The sequence below is a fragment of the Mycteria americana genome, chromosome 3 (genome assembly GCF_035582795.1).
Source record: "Mycteria americana isolate JAX WOST 10 ecotype Jacksonville Zoo and Gardens chromosome 3, USCA_MyAme_1.0, whole genome shotgun sequence".
NCBI lineage: Eukaryota > Metazoa > Chordata > Aves > Ciconiiformes > Ciconiidae > Mycteria > Mycteria americana.
Window position 1 is genome coordinate 21,800,524 of NC_134367.1, and position 26,709 is coordinate 21,827,232.

Below are 26,709 nucleotides of genomic sequence, written 5' to 3' on the forward strand. Positions count from 1 at the left end.
TGCATGATACAACTTTTTTTTTAATTCAGTATATTTGCTTGAAGCAGCAACTATTCTCACTGCTTAACTCAAAGCCACCTTTGAAGCTAGCCTATCAGTTCCACCATTATTAGTACCTTGTATAATGAAAGTCCATTAGTGATTTATTCACATTATGAACATACAGATTTTCAGTCCAAAATTTACTTTGAGATAAATCTGTATGAATCTTATCTCTCCCTCATGTTTAACATTTCCTCTCATTATATCCAACATTAATATTTTTCCAGATATCCTTTTATACATAAATATATATATTTAAGTATACATAGGGTGCATTCATATATATATATATATATATATATATATGGGGAGAAAGAATGCACATATTTTTAGAAAACCTTTGTTATTTTCCCTTAAATAATATTACCAGATTGTTTCCTCTAACATTATAGCACTAGAATCTTAAAACAGAAATATTCCCTCAAGGTCATCTGTGAGTTAAATTTGGACATATTCTCTTCATCATTATTAATTACCAATTAAATATGATACTATTGAAGTAATGCTGTGAATAGCCTTTGTTATTATCTTTTTCCTATACTGAATAACAGCAACACTTCGAGATTTTTGAGATCATATCAAAAGAAAAAGACTTGCAGTATAAGAAGGTTCTGGACTTCCAAAATTTTTCTCAAAATCTTTTGATGCTTTTTAGAAATATTCATTTTCCAGAAGAAACAAATAAACAAAAAACTCCAAACTGTTTTCTGTTGCACAGACATTCAGTAACCAGAATGGGAGTGCAGGAAACAACGTGCCACAAAAAGCATTTATATCACATATATCTGATCTTTAGCATCTGCAGCGCTAAATGAGTCACAGAATCACTCAGGCTGGAAGAGGCCTCAGGAATTCACCTGACCCAACCCCAACAGATGCTGAAAGCAGGGCTGAGATTCTCTTCTTCAAGCCAGTGGCGCAACTGATACTATATAGACTACTTTCTTCATACCTTGCCAGGTGTGTCAGTGTCTTCATGCCATTCACTGATTCAGCCAGGAACGTAGCATTTGGGCTTACTGTGATAGAGCACTGCCTCTGGTTATAACCGCTACTCACTTTGGAGCTTCCTTGGACAAAAGGTTACAAGACCTTAAAACAAGTACCTTCTGAGGAGAGATTTTCAGATTTGATGTAAACAGTTGACCCCATAAAATTGTTGTTGCACTTGTTACTCTACAAATGTAGAGTACTCAAAAACTGTAGTTTTTTAAAAACTACCTACAATGTTCAAAACGTTGCATGTAAGTATTTTATATACAAGCTCACTACTAACCTTGATTAAAAGTACTATGTCCTAAGAGGGCAGGAGATAGCTTTCCTTGTTGGAGATTAATTTCCTGAATTACTTTCCTTAGACCTGAATGCTTATATTCATTTTATTATTATGTATTTATTTTCTTAGTATGGTTTATTATGCTGTGCATTCAAGGAGCCTATTATTGTTCCATATACAATAACACAATTGACATAAAAACACCTTCTCTTCCTCACTGCAGAAACAATATCATAAAAAGAACTATCATACTGAAATATATGTAAGTACTGTACACAGGAAACTTGAAGCAGTCTTTCCAACAGGATACTGGCATAGCCAATCCATTCAATATTCACTCGATATCAGCTGAAAATGGGTTACCAAGTTTGGGTATTACATTTCAAGCAAAATAAGGACCCAGTGAAGAAAATGCAGAAGAGAAAAACAAGCACAGCCTGCGATCTAGTAAAGCACAAGGCTGAACATGGTGCCAAGCTAATGTGCTTTATCTAATGTGCAGGAAAGCAGGAAGAGAGGCTGATGAGTTCAAAAGATCATGTCAGTGGCTCTGAGTCCTCTAAGGAGCAGGACATGCACTGAGGGTCACAATGCAGTGCTCTGTCTTTCCTTGCAGGAAAGGTTACATGAAATGGGTAGATTTACTCTAGAGAAGAGAGGAAACACATAGAAGCTTATTATAGAAACATGACAAGTGTTCAAATATGTGAAAGAATGTCTCAGCAAAGAAAAGAACAAACTAGTCCCCATGTCCATGTCCACCGGAGAAGAAAATATGACTTTGTTTTTGGTCAGCTAAGACCCTTAGTTCACCTTGCAAAGCACTGCCCACCCACGTGCAACGGTTCTTCTTTTCCTTACTGAAGGGCCCCTTTGTTTTCCAGAGCAGTTCTCCAATTTGCCAAGATCAGTCCAAGGTCTGACATGGTCCCCCAAAGGTACCTTTTGCTAGATAAATGTCAGTGTAATACCTAACTGGGTTAGACTACACTGATTTAGATCTTGTGTTATCCATAATAAACATTACAAATCACTCTTTGTTTGCAACTAGGCATAGTTACTCATACCATAGAGCAGTGAATTACTGTGTGGGGAAAAAAATATGTCTGGTTTATATTTTTTTATCCTCTGGGCTATTAAAGTTAAGTACATCAATAGATTTCCTATGTCATAGGGTTTTTTTCACACACAACTTTAAATATTTTGTTTACAACACAACTGTCTTACTGTAGTAAAAAATATGTTTTCTGAAACTATTACTTACCACTAAAATTTCAAATACAGGTCCTAAAGACTTGAAAAGATTATATACTTTAAATTCAACACAAAGGCACATGGACCGTTTGGACATTTATAGAAAGGCTTAAAGATAGTGTGAGACTGAAAGAATAAGCATACGTATGTTTTAATTCTCAGTTTAAAGAACATCCAATTTTTCAAAAAAACCCCACATATACTACAGTACTATATAAGTAAATAACACAAATATATGTTACCTGCTTGGTCTTTAAATATTTTTGATATGACGACAGGCACTTTGTGCTCAGCACCACCCTGTAAAAGATGCGTATTAACCGTGAGATCTCAATTAAGACTGAAGTGAACTACTTGTACTGAAAATTAAAAGAAGAAATGAGAAGTTATACATACCTTTATGCTTAAGCCCAAGCCACCAACTGGTTGTCTACGAAGTGTAACAGTTCTGTGCTTTAAAAAATTGTAGAAAACATAAATTTAGGTGAAAACACAATATCTGAATAAGCATAGAAGATGTTTCTAAACTTTTTTTTACTTCAAAAAACTAATTCTCAAAGGTACCCTAGAATCTGAGTGATCAAGTTCAGTTTAAAAGTATCATTCAACACTAATTTATGGGCACTTATTTAATTCCTTACCACAGAGAGCAGAACTTGTGTGTGAATTGCGCATGCAGACTTCTAGTATGTTTTTCTATCACTGAAGTGATATTCTTCCTAAACAGAAATTTTTACATACTTTTGCTTTGTTTTGACAAACGTTTTCATGAGAAAACTATATGAAGAGCTTTGCGATGTGCATTTTCATACCCAATTTACCTTCTTTAACTGCTATCATGTATGCACATGATATTTATTCTCATTTTTCAATCACAAATGTCAATGTTTTCTAATCCATATCTTCAGACCTATACCAATTTTTTGCAGCATATGCCAGAAGACTTTTAGTGATAGTCTGCTTCAAATGGTTTTCTTGCATTTCATGTTTAAGTGCATAAAGAAGATAAACATTTATCAATATTTTTCTACATCAACCTGTCATATGTTTAACAGTATGCTGAATTTGACATTTCATTAATGTGTAAATCTTGGTGCCTGACAATATAATAATAGCACTTCATCTGTTGACAATAATTACAGAGTTGAGGGGAACTTTTTTGCAACATGCTGAACAGTACTGCATAGAATGTCATCCTTCACCACCTAGAACAGTAATTCCCAAACATGTAAGATAATTTTTTTTTCTTTTTCTGTACATCAGAAATTATATATGAGATTACTTCTATATGTATACTTCCTGATCGGGTATTTTATGATTTCCCTAATTCAGATAAATGGAAATTTTGATTTCAATAGTCAAGCCCATAATCTTATATTAACAAGTTATTTTTAGCTTTTTTTCTAACACTCACTTTACTAGACATATGTTCATATTGACTCAGGGGAAAGGGGAATATAATAAATCATAAATTTCAGTCTCATTTTAGGAGGGTAAAACTAATGCATATGGTAAAAAAAGGAATACTTTCATACATTTTCAAAATTTCTCTCTTTTCTTCCTGTGAACGTTACACTACACCAGTCTGTGCTAAAAATGGAAAACTATTATATTATGACACATGGTACCTGATTTATATCAAAAGGTTTATATTTCAGATTATATAATTGAGCTTTATTGAAATCTGTGCTAATTCAAATTGTTTCATAGGTTCTTTTCTTCATTTTGAACTGCATCAAAACTTGATCAAAATTATCATATGCACTGGGAAAGTTCATATCCAATCTGCATTAGAGTATGTCTCTACCTTTAAATTCAGTGACTTATTCCCAAGAGTCATTTTCTATGACATAAATCCTCTCTGCTTATTTAATTCATGTTTCTCTCCACTTATATTTACACCCTGTAAACAAATTATCCCAATATATCCCATCACATAGGGATGATGGAATAAATATTTTGACAGTTTAGATTGCTTCAGCACTATTGGACAACAAATACAAATACACTACATGGATAACTTTAGCCATTTTATAAAAGACAAGCAAGGTATTATTTACTGGCATCTTATACATTCAACTATAACTAATGTGTATTTTTATATGGTTCATAAGTGCATTTCCAACTATAATACTGATGATATAATTGAGTTTGTAGCCCTATGAAGCAATCTATTTGCATAACATATTGTAATAATCTTGGTATTTATATTTTTATAGTTCGTAGAGTTGCTTATTACAGAGCTTCAAATATTCCTGTTAAAGGACACTTTGAAAAAAGGTATTTAACATGTACCTAAACGTTTCCTACGTAACAGGGTTTTTAATAAGAGCTACATTTAAAAAATGCAAAAACTTCCTACTTTTAAAGATGTTCAAATTGCAAAATAAAATGTCAAAAGCTGAGCATAATCAAGTGTCATAATCAAGATCATTTACACAAACTTATTTCAATCCTATAATCATATATCATTTGCTATGACTATCCTTTTGTATGACTGCTAGTCAAACATCACATTTTTTTTCTATAGATAGATTTTTGTTACTGATTTTGAATTTTAAAAAATTGAAAAGTGCACAATTCCAGAAGATTAGAAGAAAGCTAATACTGGGTAAATATTGAAAACTTATAAATAGAGCCATGGATCTTCATTACATTACAATGTTTTAAGGTCAGATGATCGTAAATATGGCAATGAACCATCCATTCTATTATGGAATAAATATAAAACCAGTTCACAAGAATTTAAAGAGGAATAATTTTAAAGGGGAAAACTGTTATGGAAAAGACCTTTTCAAATAACATAAATACTTGCTATGAAATTTCCAATGTTGATGACAGAGTGCCAGTGTTGTAATAACCCTTATAAGGCAGTGATCTGACATCCCACAAAAACTTGATTAAAAACATAAAACTATTCAAAATAATATGGTGTATTTTAAGCACATGTGAATTGGCTAGCTAAAAGTTTCCAAAGCAAAATGTAATTGAGATAAACCTACTACCTAGTGGATATGCTTCTTGTGAGACAGTGAGAGTACCTGGGTTATTTAAAAAAAAAAGGCAAAAAAACCAGTGATCTAAATAAAATAATCTAAATTAATTGCAATAATGTTTGTAAGGGACAAGACTTGTGATAAGGTAATGATGAACACGACAGGTTCTAAGCATACAGCAATTCAAAGTCAAGGTCATTTAAGGTATTCCTTCTAACAAGGAAAACAGCTCAAACAAAGAGAGAAAAGCACTCTATCTGGCAAAAGGTGGTCTTGCAAAAAAATCAAACGTGTGTCATGCTGAGTATGAGAAAAAACTATGTTCCTGCATAACGCCACGGCCAAAATCACTAGTGTAATCCTACATCATCAGGAGACTATTAAGAAGGAGCAGAAAGACTATAAATTATTTCTGTATCTGGCAGTGATCCACACACTTTAAATAATACAGCTAGTTCTGATATGCTCATTTTGAAAATGAGGCAAATAAATTGGAAAGGTAGCAGGCAAGAGCAAGAGGAATGCCAAATAGCTTGAGAGATTTGTGTAGCGGTGAAACAGATGCCAGGAGTTAAATATATTTAGGTTTTTTAAAGCACTTTTCAGGGATGATCAAGCAGTTTTAAAGTATCTTCTTTGGCAGAAGATGACCAAATCTTACAGAAAGATACAGTGAAAATTTCAATGACTTGAAGTGGAAAACAGACACATTCAGACTATAGACACAAGACAAGATTTTAAACTTTTGTAGTATGACACACCATAGCTGGATTTTTTAAAGCCTTTTTTTAATAGTAATATGGCCTTGAGACCTTACAGTGTACAGATATTTATTTTTTATCTTTATTTAAAGCATTGTCTGTCATGTTATTTCGTGAACACAAATTTAATTTAGCTCTAAATGTTGTATTATTAAAACACTCATGGGCTTTTTTTTATGCCAGTAAGCAGTACAATATTTAGGTATATCCACATAAATGAAATTAGTTTCACAACCTGCCAAAAGTATCCTCATTCTACAGAGCAAGAATGGAGGCACACAAAGATTTAGGGACAATTAAATCTGTTTTAGTGATTTGAAATGCCTAAATGCTTTTTCTAAGTATTTGTATAAAATTTATCTGTTCAAAGTCTCTTGTTGACCAGCTTCAGCCTTAGCTTTGAATGTTCAGCATTTTAACACATCATAATTTCGTATTAGAAGATAAGTTGCACCAAATTCCTGATCAGCAGTGTTAACTTGGTGTTAGTTTATGTACATGACACATCTAGGATTATATTGCACCCCTATTTCAGGGCAAGGATCGTTCACCACTAGATGTTGAGACTACCCTTTTCTTCCTGTCACCCCTCAACTCCCTGCATATCTTCCAACATAAAAGACAACACAAAGCTAAGATTCAAGAGACAATAGCCTGTGTATTTCTAACTTTCTAATACTTGACTTTGCAATTTTATTTTAAGGGAGGAAATTAAAACCCAAATTTTGGGGAAAAAAACACAAATTCGCATGGTTCATTATAGGCTAGTTTCCATTTAGTCCTTCATTTGGACCCTTAAATTCACAATATAGATGCTCACTACTTGAGCCAAAAAAAAAAAAAAAATCTGTGGGTAATTTAGAGGATATTCAACATTAGATACCTGCTGAAAGCAAGACACTACTAAATTCAGTTTCAGGTTTTGTAGGGAAATGTGCTAAACAGTAATTATTCTCTTTTATTTGATCTTTACTCTCTGTCCCCTCTAACTTATCCTGTTGTGGTCCTGTTCTCTTCTCATGACCTTTCTTTGCTTTCATTCTTCCCCATCTCGTAACTCAAAATTCTGGAAAGTATTTTTCACTTCTTCAAACCACAGAACAGACTTTGTCTTACAATTCCAGTCTCACAAGCCATGCCTATGCTAAAACAAAGAAGGCTGGAGGATTTTCTCCAGCAAAGCAACACAGTAAAACTCCCATCCACACTACTAAATTTTCTTTCCTGGAAAAGACTACCATCAAAACTGCCTAACTGGCACACTACATGACACATGCCATCTCCTGATTTGGTCTGAGGCATTTTTAAGAGAGTTGTAACTGACATGAGAGTACACCAACACCCAGTATAGACAATTTGGCACAAGTCAAAACGTAGCAAGGGAATACCCTCACATACAGTATAGACAACTGTAGCCAATGTTGAATGTGTGCTATGGCTGTGTTTTACCTTCAAGTAGAGATGAAGTCACATAGACCTGTGTATGATGGATCCCACAATAAATAAACAGAAAGAAAAAGGACACCAATATACATTAACTACATGCACAGATTTAAATTAAAGTATTTCTAATTATTCCTACAAGTACTGGTAGCATTGGTAGTCATGTACAATAAAAATGTACATGTAAAATAACATACATCTTAGTATTGGGTTTTACTTAAATTCTGACAGAAAAGCATGTAACATTCTGACAGCTGTCACAGAGTGAGACAAAATCCTTGGTCCAAAGAACATTAAAAAAAATTCTCTTAATATACTCTAAATGATTATACTTCTATAGCTGGCACTATAGATACAATTCTAATAGCATCACACTAATAAATCATTTTATAAAATATATAATAAAGATACTAATACTGGTACAAACTTATAATTGTGAGTCAAAAGTTTAGCCAAAGTCAGGTTTCATGAAAGTAAATCCAACTAACAACCTTATCTGCCAAAGCAAAATTTGCTGGTTGTGTACTTGAGTGACTACTGGTAACACAAGTCCTGAATGTGGACTACTTTACTGGTAATTCTGTCTGCTTGCCTCTGCTTTTTCCTTCAGGCTGTCAGCTGTGCAGAGCTGGAAGGACAAGACTAACTGAAGATATTTTATCAAGAATCTTTTGTATTAAAACCTAATCTTCTAGACAAATGTGGATTAAATACACAACTGACAGGTTTCAGCATGGTTAAGACCTCTGTGAAAACACAACTGTGTGCACATACAGTATGTTTCAAATGCAGTCTAAAATAGAGAACTGATGTTCATTTATAGTGGTGACAGAATAAGGTTTCCACCAAATATTTGATCCAGGCACGTACATTGAAATTAACCTGAAATTTTCATAAAATCATCTATAGGGAACAGAAATTGGTAAGAATGCCGATGCCCAGCCATGGGTGTAAGCAAGGAGGCAAAGGCAACGACAGAAGCAGATGTCTGGCTGTCTAGAGAATGTGTTAGTTGGGAAAATCATGGCAGACTTTTACTGTTTGCTGGTGCTCAACAACAGAAAGAGAAAGCTGCAAATCTCTTGAAAACAGAAATCAGCTTCAAAGGGCTGTCCTTACATCTTTTCTCATAGAAGAAATGAAGGCAAAAACATGGAGGATGAGAGTTATCCAGTTTATTGTGTTAGTATCAAAGATCTGAGTACCCTCACCAGAGGAAGAGGGCATATATATCCTGCTCATTGAGAAGATTTTCAGGAACATCATACAACAGAACCCACAAGTCACATCTTCTGGCAGGATGCAGCAAGTTGGTGATGAATTGGTAATTTGGAAAGTAATTCCATTGGTAGTTCTCATAATGGATGACATTAATGTATTGACGTGAGAATGCCCTTCTTAAAGCAGCAATCCCAGACAGCTGTAATGGTGGTAGATGACCACCAGGCAAATAGACAGGTATGTTTATGACTCCAGGGAGAAGACTCCAAAACATTTGACCAAACATGTGCAAGACAGCACATCCCACAGGAATCCTGCTTAGGCCAAGAAGCACCAGGGAGCATTTGTACCAAAAATGTAGGGAAACACAGGAAATAAGTCCTAGGGATGAAAATTAGGTACCAAGAAGGGAAGCTAGAGACCTGGACTTCTGTAGTAAGGTTCTCCAAAACTCTTCCAGTAGTCACTGCAGGTCTGGGGAGAAAGGCAAGGTTTTAATGCCTGCCTGAAGAGACGGCTCAAGGAACATGGATTCAGGTTCGTCAGAAACTGGGGGCATTTTTGCAACAAGTCTGAGCCTGCACAGGAGGCACAGACTTCATTTGAACTGTAAAGGACCCAAAGCTGCTGGTACTTAAAATTCAGGAAGGCCATAACTGAAGTTTTAAACTGTACTGTTGGAAAAGTTGTCAGGTACAGAAGACAGTGTAATTATGGATGATGCTTCTATTATGGATATACACAGAGATATTCTGTATCCTGAAGTGAAGGACAGGTCAGGGAGGGAATAACACAAACAGGAAATGTAAAACAGAGTGCCAGAAAAAAAACCCAAATTGCACTAAATCTGAACTAAACAGAGGTATAAACACTCTGGAGAGGTAGAAAAAACTCTAATACTGGAATGCAAAGTATGTAAGAAAGGTAAAATAGGCTAGATAAACCACAGAGTAAATGCGTTGTGCTAAGGGAATTTAGACTCAAATAAAACTAATAACCCAATTACCTCAACAAGTAAAACAATAGATTCCAGGTTAAATTCAAGCAAGAGTCTGTATTAGTGACCACTCAACTAGGATGATAACAGTGAGATATGCAAAGAGGCAACAGGAATGAGAAATGTAACGGTGGTAACAGACTTCACTTAACCTCTGGTAGATCAGATACACATAAGGATATAACGCAGTCAGCGAAAAGCAGGTCTCTATCAGTCACTGCTTCATGGAGCTCACAAGATTAGACTCAATACTTGCCCTAGTCTTCAGTATAGCATGCAGGATTTAGTTAATTTTTTTACAGCTGAAAAGGTACTCTGTAATAGTAACTGCTATGTACTTTACATTCAACATTTATGCAACTGTGATCCCAAGAAGGGAACTATGCAAAAGTGAGGAATCTTGTTGAAAAGAAAAATAACAGGGGCAGCTAAGAAAATTAAAACTTTATAGGCAGTGTGAAGAGTACTTAAGGGTACCACACTAGAAACACAGAGCCAATGAATGCCACTTATTAGAAGCACTTAATTAAGAGAAAAAGGAAAACTGCATGGCTAAAGAGGAGGTTAAGAGAGGTTATTACATATAAAGACTGATGAACGTCATATTCAAATGAAGACAAGAAAAAGGAACATAAGCAAATATACTTGAAAAACAGAATTAGGCAGTAACAGTAAAGAGAGTTCCAATGCCTGCCAAAAAGGATAAAAATTAATAATAAATCTTCAAATCTATCCGGAGCAGGAGGTCTGCCAAAGAAACCACAGGGCTGATTTATGATCAAGATATAAAAGGCATACTCAGAGAAAATAAGGCTATTGAAGGAAAGAAAAATGAACACTTTTCATTAGTGTGAAAGAAACTAGAGACATTCCTCCAACATTCTTTGTCACAAAGGATGTATGGATCTGTCTGAATTTGAAACCACTTTAGAAGCAAATTGACTAAATAACAGTAGCAAATCACCAGGGTCAGCTAGCATTCACCCTAATCTTAAAGGAACTCAGGGATGAATGAAAGCAGGAGTACTGGAGTGATACTTCTCAATAAAGCCTTGATACATGAAGACTACAACATTGAAAATAAAATCCCATTTTTTAATAAAACACTCTGGTTAAGGCTTGGGAAACTTAAGGCCTGCATTAAACAAGTCAGAATAAACTATGGGGGGGGGGGGAAATCTCTAGACAGTGAGAGAAACTATAAGAAAGAACAGAATTGGCAGACACTTAGATGAACTTGATCTATCTTGGAAGAGACCACTTATTTTTTAAAGGCGAGTTATGGAAACATAGGAACCATGAGGGAACAGTCTTGCACAGTTATATTGCTAATTAAAATTAGTTAGAAAATAAATAGAAAACAAGGGGATGGATTAAATGCGTAATTCTCACAATGGAGGAAGGTCACCAATGAAGTTACACTGTTGCCTATGTTGCAACCTGCATTATTTAAAATACTCATGAAGAATTAAATTAAAAAAGTTAGGAGCAGTAAGATTAACTTTGCTGCTTACTGAGACAGGAAGAATAAGTGAACTGCAAATATTTGCAGAACATCTTACAAAATAGTAACTGGACACAAAACAGCATACAAAATACAATAGCAGATCAAAGCTAGTGAAAGGGATTATTTTTCCCATGTCCGTTATTTACATAAGGAATTAGGACTGATTCTGAATCAGTCATTTCTATTAAGGAGTAAGACCTTGGGGTTAAAGTAGATGGTTTCATGACATCATCAGTGCAGTGTTCAGTAGTGGTCAAAAAGATAAATCAAAAGAACAAAGAACATCATTATACCACTGTAGAAATCCAAAGTTCACCGCACCTTGAAAACTGTATACCGTCTTGGTCCCTTCATACCTGAAACTGCTAGGAAAGGTTCAGAAAAAGCCAATAAGGATGATGGAAGCACAAAACCACTCCTGTACAAGGAATAACAGAATAGGCTATAACTCTTCATCCAGGAAAAGAGACAGACTGCGGATCAGGAGGCTTTTACAATACAATAAGTTGTATAGAGGAAAGTGAATGGGAATCAGTTTTTATAGTCTTCTCCAGTGCAAAAACTAGCGGGGATCAAATGATACTATTAGGAATGAGGATCAGAACAAACAAAAAGAGGTGATTCTTTGTGCAATGTGTCATAGATTCTAGAGTCTGGTGAGAAAAAAATTCTGGATGTTGGAAGTCTACATGTGTTCAGGGGGATATTGGACAACTATAGCAAAAATAAATCTGTTAAGAGCTAATATAAAATTGCATTTTGCTCAAGAAGGCACTGAATAACTTGGGGTAGGGAAAGTGTTAAGAGAAGCATCACATATTCTTGCCCTGTTTGGCTTTTCTAGGGAAATATTAATGGCTGCTTTTGAAAAAAGGACAGTGGGCTCAGTAGATTTTAGGTCTAACTCAGTTCTGAACTTCTTATGCAACACCAAAATTTCATGACTACAAAATTCGGACAGAAACCCACAGTAGCTTTGCAAGCAACTATGAAAGAAAATTCTACTCCAGAACCTCTTGCCAAAGCTGAATTTCAATATTTGTGGAAAAAATCTTTTTGTGACATTAATGATGTCACGCACATATGCAGCTGAAAACCCAGTGTTTATGTCTCAGTCAAACATACAAACAACTTATTTCACTTTCTGGTTGCCTGCTGGCTATATATAATTTTTCTTTTCAGACTAATTTATTTATGGTTTGAGGCTGAAGTGAGGCAGACATCTGTATGAGTCTCAAGGCTCCCCCCCAAAAAAATATAGAGCTACAGTTGACTGTGTAATTTTATTTCATTATAGGCAAGGAAAACTCTTTAGAAAGTGTTACTAATTATCAATCTGAACAGGAAAGCGGAAATTAATACTTTTTTTGCTTTTTAACTAGCATTTTGTTTTGCTAATGATATCCTTTAATAGCATCTACAGTTTATTAAAACTCTTCATTCTGAAGGCTTCCAAAGTACTCGATGTGTATACTATAACGATCACTCATTCCAGTTGTGCTACAAAGCAGAAGTAATTATGTACCTCCCATAGCACACCACATAGTAGGCCTGTTTTGTTTTGTTTTCTTTTTCTAGGAGATTAGAGGAAGAGTAAGTGCCCTGCATGAAACTTCAAGGTACATTTAAAAAGACAGAATGTAATTATTTAAACTGTAATTGGCCAGGATACCAGCATGAACTATTCCTATCTTTCTAAGACCTTTTATTGTTGCAATTTGTCAAGGATTTTATTATCTGTTTCTCAAAGCGATACTGGCTCTGTAATACCTACCGCTATGTTTAAGAATTGGGGTAACAATTTGGCCATGACATTTTCTAGCATTTAAGTTCTGAGAAACAAATGCATTGACCAGTGTCAAACATACGAGCAATGGAAAGAGAAGGCAGATTTACCTGCTAAGCGTTTGACAGGAGGTTTGATCTACTTGTATGTCAAGCAGTTCTTTGAGAGGGTAGGCTGGCTGTCGCATTTGGACTTATTCTACGACGAAGAGTATGTACTTTGGAAATGTATTTTCTCTTTGAACAACAAATTGTAAACCTGAGAAGGCCACTAAAATTTTCACTTTTGTAATGCTTTAAGTGTTAAAGGAAATTCATATTGCCTAATTGCACATGTCTGAGTAAAACTTTTGTCTTGTTCTGATGCATGAAAACACTGGAGCATATAGGTGTTGACTGAACAAGCTTGCATATGTTCAAAGACAACCAAACTGCATTTAAGAAAGCAGCCTACTCTTTGTGAAAGACTAAGATTTACAGCCACTGAGCTGCTAGCTAGGTACAAAATCAAAAGCAATTTTTAGGGATGAAATTCGCATAGCCACAACAGTGGAAGAATAGAATTTAAATTTGGGTTAGAAGCAATATTTAGGTGTGAGCAATCTGTCTTCCTCTCCGTCACTATCACCCTTGTGGAATAATGTTTACTCTGCAGGAGGGCCAGAGCATGACCAGTGGGATTGTATCTCATCAAAGCATATAGCTCAGAGACAGGGGCTTTATTTCAAAACTATATCAGGGTCTGTGCACTGGGGCAAACAACTGCACTGCAGAACAAGCTGTTAAAGATGTGAATAAGCAGAAAAGATTTTGCCCCAACTTCAGATGCTAATAGCCATAGGCCACAGATTAAAGCAGTGCAAGTAACATATTCTTCAGTTCAGCCTGTATCTTTTGCTTACATGTAGTTCCAAAAGGTGTTAGAAATCCAGGGAAAGCCAATTCCAGAAGAGCTCTGGACCGAAACAATACATATAACTATATAGGTGGGGGCGGAGGGCCTTAAAAGGTCTCAGTCATCAATACTAAAATAAAGACAGTGAGGCAGAAACTTTCAAGAACTACCACAATGATGCCAGGCAAGAATATATTGAAAAACAGATACAATATAAATTTTAAAGCATATAAGATACAGACATCATACAAAAGAACACCATGCCAACAACTGTATAGAGAAGAGACTGCGTGGTAACAGGAGGTGTAATGCTGCTTATAACAGCTACTATGAATGTGAAAAAAAGTCCTGTAGTTTTAATAGTTCTCTAAATTACATTTGAAAGTATCATTAATTTTGAAGTTATATGGTCAAATACTTGTCTTTTAGGTATAAGAGAGCTCTTGACATAGAAAACTTTCTAGATTCTTTTAAAACACAATGCTTCAACAGAAAAGTTTATCTCTGAAAAAGTCTGTTATGTCTTGGTATTTGTTCATATGAAGTGACATGACTGGAGCTTAATGGACAACATGAGAAAGCAATTACAGTCCTTATTTTTGGTACTGGTTTTTAGTGAGATTTTATATCCACTGTCAATGCCTACCCATTATGTCATTATTACCAGGTTGTTAACGCCTAGGACTGGCACTTGTGGTAAAAGATCTCTCATTAGGAAAAATATTTTTTATATCTATCTATCTTAATGAACAATGTACTAAAGAGATTTCAGAAGGAGATTCTGCTTGAAGCACTCCTCACTCATTGATATAAATGGATATATTTGGAAAAAGATTCTGTATGAGCCATATTTCCCTTTTCTGTGCCAGTCTACATGAAAGTATTAATGAATGCATGTATTATTTCCAAACATCAAACTGAAGTACATTGTAGAAAATGCCAGAACACTTGAAATAGCCTATCTTCTTCAGATTTTGATGAAACTGTTGTAAGAAACAAGCCCATTCGCAATGTCTAGAATAGGTTGGAAGACAAAGATTGCCAACACTTGGATTTATTTTTATTCTTTTCCCTTCTACTTCATCAGTAAGCATAAGACCACTGTGCTGACTCTAGCAGTGCACTCCTGGGCTACCCCATCCCCGTGCCACGGGGCAGGGAGGTCGTGCGGGGAACCACTGTGCTGGCTTCTCTCCTGGGTGAGCATCTCCCCCACTGTGGGACCTGGATGCCCAGTGACTTGTCAACATTAAGTATAGCCATGACTAAACATGTCTTGGTACCTGAGCCCATCTAGGCCCCATGCTCAAACCGCAACAGACTATTACCTTAAGAGATAACAGACTATTCCTTAAGCAAGGTAAGTGGCTAAACAGGAAGACAGGAAAATGTGAGCAAAGAAATCCTTCATTGCTGCATTGTTCAGAATAGTTGAGAGTACTTTTTTTTGTTAGATAAACTTTATTCCCACTACTACAGTTGCATCTGTCATTTATTGGAAAAAGTAGTCTCAAAAGGCCTCCTTACTTGTTGAAAGTAAGATGTCAAATTTACTACAGGTACTACATGGCAGGTTGACAACAGAAAATAAAAGCCAGTCTTAGGCAATGATGGCAATAACAGCAGAGCTTGCTACCCAGGCCCTTGGGAAACATGCAGGGGAAAGGAAGAAGCAAAACAAGAAAGTGCAATATGAAGAGTTAAAAGAGAAGCCTGCAACCTGTCCTGCATGGACACAAGGGAAGAAACAGTCTGAAACCAGAAGGGCTAAGAAGATAAAGACAGGTACTTAACATAGGAGCCGTATCTTATCTTCCTTTTCTTCAGCAACTCTTGAAGCTACGACAAGGAAGTTATGAGATAAAAAGTGATTGAAGAAACAGATCCTGTGAGAATGTGAAAGCCAGTAAAATGTATCATAAAATGCAGACATACTGCTGGTTGTTACATATCCAAAAAGAACAAAAGATGATGTGGTGGAGAACAAGGATATGTGAAATCCTTCAGGAAGTTTTCTCCTCAAGATGGGGAGTTACCATGATGAGGATTTTCTCAGCTCACACCCCCCACCTCTCCAGCCCCAGAACTTCCTCAGCAAATTGTTCTGCATGTATTTAACATTCCATCAAGTACAGAGATTTCCACTTCTGCTCACACAACCCTCACTTCTCACTGATCAGCAGTGCACTTCCACCTTTTCAGTGGCTGCAGGCTGCAGGCTGCAGTCCACCTTTTGCCTGACTCTCTTCCTAGAAATATGGATTTTAAACTACAGTACGGGCTGGTCTTGCCAAAATTATTTCCACATGGAATTAAGAAGAAACACCATACCGGGGTGAGAGAGTGCACGCAGCAGCCCTAATGAGAGATGGTGCTGGATTATGATTAATCACTGAGTCTAACAATATAAGCATCTACATGATAGCGCTAGAACTGTGTAGCCTTATGCTGGTATGTAAAGACACCATATGACGTATCATGCAGCACGTCAGATGAACTGCAGTGCCATTACCTAGGACTGGGACACAGAGATTCCTTCTTCCAGTACATGGCAGCCCAGGGTCAAAGAACACTTAACTAGACGCCAGAAAGCACTGAGTTTTGATCACTTCCTTACTCAATATTGTTACTACTTACATATATCCCACAGCCTTTATTAAAAATAGTGAGTATACACAAATCGTAAGAAATCAGTGGAGCACGAAGAAAATGTAAATGTCACAGAGTTAGCCACTTTGGTCAGACTGAATGTGCCACACCTGTGCATTGCCACAAGTCATTAATACACCCTCTCAGGAACTGTAACCACCAGAATCTTATAATTAACCAGGTAAACAATCAAAGAATGCATTGAGAAGTACTGTAACAGCTTTTCTGTATAACTACATTGGGGGTGGGGTGTCAATCAAAGAACTTTACTACAGAAAAGATTTGCTCTCCTGTTGGTTATAACATGTCTGGCCTTCAGGAAAAGCTTTTTGCTCAAAGGGTGCCTGTATAGACTTTAGTCCCAAGTCTGTATAATTTTCAATAGACTGTTTATATTCTTAGAAATAGTTGCATTGCTTAAAAAGACAGTGTAACTCATGAAGTGGAACAAATTATGGAGACAATGGAAATATAAGTCAAGAAACCTCAAGAAAGGGAGGGAAAGACACGAATTAGTCCTCCATGGCATCATGTGATGCCTCATTCTCACTTCCGGCGGCAAGCTGTAATAAGGAACACACAGACAGAAAGGAAAAGATTATTTTGAATGGGAAAGAGAGTTTTGAAACTTAACTCCTTGCATTGCACAGGATCTCACATTTTCCCAAAAAGAACAGGAAGAATGCAGCTACAAAGATCGACTGAGGCATGCCAGTGACTGTCGAGTTTATAGAGACAAAGCACATCTTTTCACGTGCTAGTGAAGATCTGGGACAGCTACATAGAATCCTTACTAAATATGGTTTAATAAGATATTTTTATTGGTTCATCTTATTATAACTGTTTCCACTACTGTAGAACAAGGTTGTTGGGGGGTGGTTGTTTTTGGTTTTGTTTTTGTTTTTTAACAGAGTAAAATGAAGTTACTAATTTTATTTTCAAAGCCTGCCAACCTAAAGGAGAATTATACAAAAGACAGAACCAGATTGTTCTCATGGATGCCCCAAAAAAACATGAGAGACAACAGTCACAACTTGCAGCAAAGGAAATTCCAATTGAACATTACAATGCGAAATAATTTCACAGTGAAAACTGTTAAGCATTAGAAGAGGCTGCCCAGAGAGCTGGAAGCATCTCCATCCTTGGAGATATTCTAAACGTGAATGGACAAAGCTCTCGGCAACTTGCCCAAACTTGGAAGCTATCCCTGCTTTGAGCAGTGGGTTGAATTACATGACCTCAAGAGGTCCTTTTCAATCTAAATTATTCCATGATCTATTCTAGTAAAGATGACTGTGACAAACCCCACTGTTGTTTATTCTCCAGGGTGTGGTGATCATACTAAATGTATCTGAACGAAACACATTCAGTCTTGGTATGAGTTCACAAGAATCCTCAGGAACTCCTCCACAGAGTTGTAAGATGCTTAATTGGGGACAGGAGTTTTCTTTGCCCAGTGGTATGAGAGAACTCGGGACTCAAACTGTTCTCAAACTGACAATACTGATTAAGTCTATGCAGATCATCTACAAATATGGATCTCCAGAGTTACTAGCAACATATATAAGACCTTGTGGCAAGATATGATTATACTTCTTTTTTTTCCCATTAAAATTAAGCTGATTTCTTTCAAGTAAAAAGGCATCCTATAACAAGGAATTATACCTAAATCCTGCCAAAACACAGCTGTTCTTTTTTTGAGTAATTTCATTTGCATTCACTTTGCGCAACATTTCACATGTTGGCTGGTGTGAAGGCAAAGATGAACAGGACAGGTTGCACCCATCAATATCGCACATACCGTAACTGGAAAGGCTTATTCTTGCACCACAGTCAGGTATTTTGCTCCTAACTGTTGATGATTTTAAACTGCTACACAAGCTCTGACAATATATACAGTTCCAATTTACGAATTCTGACAGTCTGTCATGGCTCTCTGTGTAATAGCCATATGTAAAAATAATTAATTGCAATTTTAATAAAGGACACATGTTTGTACATATGCCTAGTTTACCATATAGTAACACCAATGTTATGCTGCCTTTCTTTTCTGTTGTGTTGGTACGAACACTTACCCCCAGCTGGACTCTTCCCATGTCTAGGGAGAGATTATTTTTCAGGGATATCCATAGTGTCCTTTGCATTCTTCTGTTCTGTTACATTTATTAGCCTTTTTACTTAAGCTATTTATTCTTTTTATCTTTAATAATAAAGGGGTTTTTGTCATGCTGATGAATACTCATATTTATTATTTATTTTGTGATACAAACTTTTAACTCTTCTCAAAGTGAGAGCAACACAAGCTTATGATCTTTCATAATAAGGATCCTAAGGAATTACTTGATAGCTATTTTCTAAATATTTACGTCAGTTTTCCAGAGCATGGAAAACAAATAACAAATGGTTAAATAATGTATTTATTTTCTCCACACAAGTGATCTTAGTTTCAAAAGCAAGAGTCTTTAATCATCCACTTGAAGTTTCCAAAAAGATAGAAAATGTTAATTATTAGCTTCTTTAAAAGTAATTTTGGACTAAAATACCATACCAGAGATAGTAGAACAGGCACTGAGCAAACAGTAATATTAGTAGTTATCTAGATAGACAATTCCTTGGGTTAAAAAAAATTAACTTTTAGACTTCAATGCAGACCGTTCCCTAGAGGTTTGTAAAATAACATTCTTCTCTGTCCTTATTAGCATCTAAGTTATAAAGAAAAAGTCATAGCAGTCTCATTACGGATTTAAACAGTATTTTCAGGCACTGTTTCCATTTTTTGAATCAACAAAACAACTAATCTTGCTATTTTTCTTCCCTATTCACCTAACCTTCCTTCATTCTGATAAGTCCAGCTAAGACACGGCTTGTGAAGCTCGACAATTGAGTACCCAGGATGCAGAGGTTTTTGTTATTCTAATTCTGTTAGACTCACATAAGCCTCTGAGGAGTCTTCTTCCAGTCGCGATGCCAGGAGCCTGCACTAGAAACCTATTTGCCCAACCACTGACCAAGTCAGAGACAATTCAGCTCTGTGAAGACTGATTTTGATAAAAAGCCAGATGCATTTCTTTTCTTTTTCTTACTTTGCAAGTGGAATTAGCAGGAAAAAAGATGCAGAATTATAATACAAAGTAAAAGAAAAAAAACTTGCTTATGAAAAGTAGAGAGGCATAAAACTGCGGGCTGACAACAGGAGAAGGATGATAGCAATATACATGGAAGAAAAACAAAGAATATTAAGGGAGTGAAGCGCTGTATGTAAGAAATTAATTTTAGCATGCGGAATGACAAAAAGTTAAAGCAAAATCATCCCTTAATGAAGCATAAAGTATAAAAATGAATGCCTCCCTGTTTAACTGAAAATGGATCTCTCTCTGTCTGTCATACAATTAATTCCCTTCTGTGAGTATTGTTAAACTGTAAATCGGGGTGGGGAACTTCTGTTAAAAATACTTAGAAGACAGTGAAAAATGTCTATTTATTTTCAATACACCATTTCTGTCAGTGCTTTCGTGCTTGGCTTCTATGAGCGCGCACCGATTCTGATGCACCCATACATTCTCCTTTTTGCTACGAATCTGAACACCCCAAACATAATACTACGTCATGAAGACTTTCTTAGAACACGTGGATTTGCCAAGTCTGAAGTTCTGAAATACATCTTGGTAGAAAGATCACATGTTTAATGACATAAATATAAACTATATAAAATGATATATATATAAAAATTATTTTTATAAATATAATAGTATATAATAAAACACTGGAAAATATTGTTTCCCACAATGGTTCCACTTCCAGAAGGATTTTTACAGATATTTAAAAGCCATCTTGTCTACTGTGAAAAATGTGGAAACTAAGGAAAAGAAACAGTTGCCTTTACATTATTTCTTCCATACACATCTTGAATTTCACAAACCATACTCTTCTCTCTCATTATTCTACACCCATGTCCAAGATAGCAAGAACTAGTGAAATGGGCTGAACTGCCATTAAATTACAGAAAGCCAGCTCTGCAATTTCTCATCAAAGGTGAAGCTTTCTGAGTGCTTAAAAGTAGCACCTAAATGAATGGCAGATGGCAAAGTATGAAACAAGAACAGATCTAGATGATGGTAGTAAAAGGTGTCTTACAGCGAGAGCCTTTTATCCTTGGGAATAATCTCTATTGCTGAAAGTCCAGCCCACGACAGTAGCACTAGCAATCACTGTTGTCTTTGCCAGTCCTCACTGTAGCATTTATAACTGGACGGGACTAGCCGAGCTAATTACACATGGCTGCAAATCCTGTCCTCAGTATTCCTCAGGATCAAAAAACCTGTCAGCAAAAAGGAGGCTGGAAGCAAATGCATCCCACGAATGCTGTCCCACAAAACTGGCTGGAGAACAAGGTATTACCACAAGTAGACACAGAACTTTCTTTTTCAATATTTTTCACATATCCCACTTAAGAAGAAAAGTTACTCTAAAAACAAAAGGGTTTTTTTCCCCTCCTATGTGTTTGAGGTGACTACAGAAAGAAGGCAAACAAGTTATTTCTATTTTTGTTGCAAATGAACTAGTTTGATGAATGGCCATGTGTAAAATAAAGATTAACTATGAATAGCTGAGAAAGAAAAAGTGTAGAAAGAAGGAGAATAAATCAGTAAGACAATGTGATTGTTTATGACTGCTACAGAATTGACTTTCAGGTTACAATTTTCTATTAATATTTTGAATCGTACAGGACAGGGATGAAAATTATTTTCTTGAACCACTTGAAAAGTAAAGCATTTCTCTCTTTGGAATTCATCTTGTGTAGCTGTAAATGTAAAACTTCAGAATTACCAAAAACAGTGCTAGAGAACTACCAGCTATTTCAGCCTGATTTCAAATTCTGTTTTTGAGCTCCTATATACTAGCAATTTATATACTGTAAAAAAGACAGTGTTCATCTTCATGTTACACTCTATTGGCCTTTATATTAAAATGCTAATGTTCCAAAAGCTTTTATTTGGTTCAAAGTATAATACAGAAAAAGCAAGTATTGCCACAAAGCCACAGTTTAGTCCATTTTTCTCATTAGAGTTTGACAACAGAAGCCCACGAGGATTGAAGATAACATCTTGGGATGATCTTGCAAGGGACACAGAAAAACAACCGATCAGAGCCTTAAAATTTAGTTTTCAGAGTCTTGAGTGAGAAAACTTAAGGAAAACAAGGAGATAATGTTAACAATGTTTTCCAGGAAAGGTCAGCTTGGCAGGACTGTCCACGCTATCGATCAACAGTATGAGGTGGGAGAAATCCCTTCTGAATGGATTTCGTACCGACTCACGTAATACTTTGAAACTCAAACCTAAATTAACATCTGAATTATAGTTGAAATTCCCTCACTTTTACACATTAACACTAATTCTACAACCTGAAAAAACTGTCTCAATTTGACATAGTCCCAGGAGTCACTCCTCTCCAGGCTTACCCATTGCGTAATCCCTACTGGTCATGAAATACAGCCAAGGAACTTTAGCTCATTTTGTACACAGTGGCTGCATATCCCAGTTCTGCCTCCTCTGCAGGGACTCTTACTTTCCAGAATTTCTTTCAAAATCCAGCTCCTCAAGTATTATCAGAGCTTGTCTTCCTGTCCCGTCTTCTACCAGGAAATATTATTTAGGGTACCCATAAAATGTAGGAGTAAAATGTATCAAAATCAAAATCAACCCAAATCTTGATATTAAAAGGAAGAGGCAGACCTGATGGGTGGTTTGGAGCGGTTTTTTTTACTGCTTTAGTTTGGGGTTTGAGAGGGGGGAGGGTTTTCATTTTTTGAGTGTTGTTTTTTCTTTTTTTTCTTTCTTGAGTGATCTAAGAGTGATGATCAATACATATACAGATTTGATACATTTTCTCAGATGCAGCCAGCCTGTGCTGATTCAATCAAGAAGTAACCTGGGACTAGGTAGAATAGAATTTTGATTCTTTTTCTATGAAAGTTTATACACAAGGCATTTAAATACCATTGAGTCCAGAGCAATCATGTATACTTACATGCACAGAGACCATATATTACAGTCACACGATATTCTACTATGACTCTTCCAACCACAATTTGCATACAACTTATCAGCACTACCAGCAATGTCTGCAGTTACAAGCTGCAGTTTTTCGTGCTTCTCAGTGAAGTAGAAAGTATATGCAAGCTGATGATTTTTGACTGAGGCTTGTATTTATTTCAGCAAACCAACCAGAAACGGACATGCTTTTCACTTCACTGAGTGGCCTCCCACTAGTTGCCAACTGATGCAACCTTTTTGAACATTTTTAAGAGCAAGTCATGTTCCACAGACTTCCATGGACAAGTTTTGAAATGAGTACATAATGTTTCTAACTACTAAAAGCTATTTCAAATTATTTTTGTGTGATATTAAATGATTTATATAAATATTTACTATGGAAGGAATGAAACATGTTTTTGTGTTATATAGGCAGACTCTCTCTCTCTGACATCCTCACAGATGTATATACGGATACCCACTATATACTTTTTTGGCTCCTGATTCTTAGCAGAGTATGACAAACTCACTTGATGTCCCCTAGTGCCAGATTTTATGTTTACATGACATGTGCAATACAGCAAGTAGACATAAAGGCTCCCCCTTGGCCCTCTCTGAGGAGGCTGCCACGAATTTTTCACTCTAGCAAGTACCAGCACAGTTCATGAAATTTATTTTACTCAGTAAAATTTAGGATACCTACACTTAGTTTTAAGAGGAACACTGTTTATATGAGGAAATAAAATACACTATTTGGGGACATCCATAACCTAGACACCACTGCTGTACTCCTTATGCTAAATGCCACCAGTTTTTCTAGTGACATTATTAAATGGTGATACAGAAGATTCTTCTGTAGCTTAGGGGCACCACATGTTTTGAAAAAGCAGCATAACTGAATTTGGGGGAAAAAAAGCACCACATACATGCTGGCACTGATTAAGCTCCATCTGTGCCTGAAAGAGAACTGAAGTGAAACAAGTGTCTCTTAAGTGTTCTCTCAGCCAGCTCTATGCCCTTGAACAGACGTCCTGTCAATACTTGATACACAAATGAAGAAAACTCTGGTGTATTAGTTGCCTCTTCAAATGCTTTCAATGGGAAATACTTTTTTTTTCTTCATTTAGTGGCCTAACAATATTTGGTGGAAGAATGCTCTAATCTCAGTATTTACAGACATTTTCTCTCCTGTTAAGGTTACATATATCAGAATAAAGGATATATAGCGTTGGCCAAAAAACCAAGTTTTTATACTCAAGAATGTAAGTATGCACAAAGACACCAACAACTGATCATTATATGTATTTCTATTACCCAGTAAAATCTCTTGCACTCCAATACCATAAACTGATCTCTGCAGAAGACATTAAAGTGCACAGTAGAAAGCACAGAGATATAGAATCACTTACATTTGTACTGTGATCACTTCCACTAACACAGATGACATCTTGTTTTTGAATTGTTAATACCTCTTTTGTAAGCTTCAGTCGGATGTCATAAGCATTTTCGGATACCTCATCATACAGCAATGCAATACCAGTTTTAGTCTGCAAAAGCAAGGCACAGAAACAAAAATTTAAGAATATGAACATTTCATAATGATAAATAACAACCTCTATCCCATTCAATACATAAAATGCATATAAATGAGCATTGTTTACAGAAAGTGGAAAACTGGTCTGCTTTTCAGTCGTCAAATGGATTAGACATAAAAAGCCTCTTCTGTACTGTAAAATACAGTCTAAATGGTCTTTGAAGTAGACATTAATATATATAAAAAAAAAAAAAAAGAAAAAAAAATTCTCCATTGTACTGTTCCACAAAGGAGTGTTGCCATTGAACGATATCCTATTTGTTTTTAATTGTACGACTTATTATGAAACCATATTAGAAGCAGATAGGTATGTATAAATGTATGTGAACACCTTTTCCAGCTTCAGCAAGAAACGGGGAAGTGCAATGTTGTTCCTGACTTAGAGACGTTCCTTCCACTGTGTCAGAAAAAGACCTGTACCCTTCATAAATGTTGCCTTTAAGATATAGAGTCCTATTACAGTAGAAAACTATGTTTTCACATTGTGAAACACACAAATAAATACAAGTGTTACAGCATTTCTATTTGTTTAGGTCAAGGTGGACATACATTTCTGAACTTACATCATCGCTGGACTAATAACTAGTAAACTCTATAGGATAGTCAAGTATTTGGTATAAACAATGTTTTCTCCATGAGTAGTAGAAAAGAAATTCTATTTTAATTTTTAGTTTATTTACTTATGTGCAAATTTCCCACCAATATTCAGTTAGCTATTTCCTTAAACAAAAACTGTGGAATTAGGACTGCTTATAGCTATTTGTTAAAATAAGCAGACTAATGCAATTTCAGAGCTTTACAGTCATTACACAGAAGAGAAAAAGCAAAACACCTGTTCTGAAATGGATGATCATATTTAAAAGTAATATTTGTTTATTAATTTATAATGTATATAACAACATCATCACAACACTGTACTTTCCTCTGTGCAAGGGAAGAATAATCAAGCATAATTTAAGGTTTAGCTGCAGCATTTGTTTTTAAAAGACGATTTATAATCAAGTTGTTCATCTCTGTTTTGTTAAATAGTAGACTGTGTAAAGAACAGAGTAATGGAATTAAAGAAGAAACACGTCCTGTGCACTGAATGAATGCTTGAGGGATTTTAAAATAAAATTAAACATGGAATATTATCTTCATAATAATATTTTCATTTCTATAAAATTAGGGAGAAAGGTCTGTGGTGATTGTCAGTAAAACCTCTTGGTCTTTAAAGGCAGGATCAGTTTAAGCTTAAGGCACTTAAATTTAGATGTGGTGTAGCTCTATGCAGCAACCAAGTGTCAAAGCCTCCCTTATAGCAGAAATGGAAAACGCAGCCTAGACAGCAATTCAATTTACCCTGAAGTATATACACAGCAGTTGCTCAGCTGAATTGCTGATGTGGGTCTGCTGTCCCTGGCCTCAAAGCAGTTGTCCCCATGTAGTCCACTGCTGCCACTTAAGATACTTCAGGATATCTAAGACCTCACCACATCTAAGGCTAACACAGGCTCTTTAGGACATCCAGGTCCTTTTCTAGCTGGAGGCGAGGCCAGATTTCCGTGATTATAATGGGATACAGACATCGGCCATGCCAGCAGACATCCACATGTAGGTATCTTCAGCTTGAAATGGATCTCGCCAAAGGTTTACAGTGCAGAAATCCACATCTAGGACAGCCATTTAGATTCTGTCAAGCCACTGGTGAGCAACAGACACCTCTGAAGCATGATTTACCTGATCTCTTTTATACACCCATCTAGAAGGGAACAAATTGCATCATAGCTCTCTACTTTGACTTAAAAAATAAATATAAATAACAACTCAGACACAAGTGTCTAATTCCAGTCAGATAAATCTTGTCCTTAGTGTTTGCTGGGAATGCCTAAAGGAAACAAAGTTCAGTGAGAGTCTAAAGCCTTAATCATTCTCACTTGTTTGGAAACAAACTTTTCTTCATTTTCCCAAGGTTTTGAAATTTTTTAAATTTCCAGCATGTGTGGATGTTTTATCAATACAATTTTGTGAATGACAACATATGAAAACCGTGCCAACATCATCCGCTCAAAAGCCATGCTGCATAACAGCAAGTATTTTCAAACAGCAGAAGAACTGCCTTGAAAAACCACTGTCCCCACATTTGCTGCTGTTCAGAGACTGTGTATTGCTATCCCACTCAGACGGGCAACCACTGTCACTTCTGCTGACGTACCAGAGCATGCTTTACAGAAACACTGGGAGAACAGAGCTCTAGAGAGCTCTTTATACAGCC

The 26,709-nt window shown here is 36.0% G+C and overlaps 1 protein-coding gene across 1 annotated transcript in view; it reads right to left on the reverse strand.

Moving 5' to 3' along the window:
- SNTG2 (syntrophin gamma 2) overlaps window positions 1-26,709 on the reverse strand; it is a 318,555-nt gene that overhangs the window by 166,792 nt on the left and 125,054 nt on the right. Inside the window, exons 2-4 of the mRNA XM_075497273.1 lie at window positions 24,271-24,408; window positions 2,969-3,025; window positions 2,815-2,872 (exon numbers count right to left, since the gene is read on the reverse strand). Of these exons, the coding sequence (XP_075353388.1) occupies window positions 2,815-2,872; window positions 2,969-3,025; window positions 24,271-24,408 (253 nt within the window). The remainder of the gene's footprint in view (window positions 1-2,814; window positions 2,873-2,968; window positions 3,026-24,270; window positions 24,409-26,709) is intronic.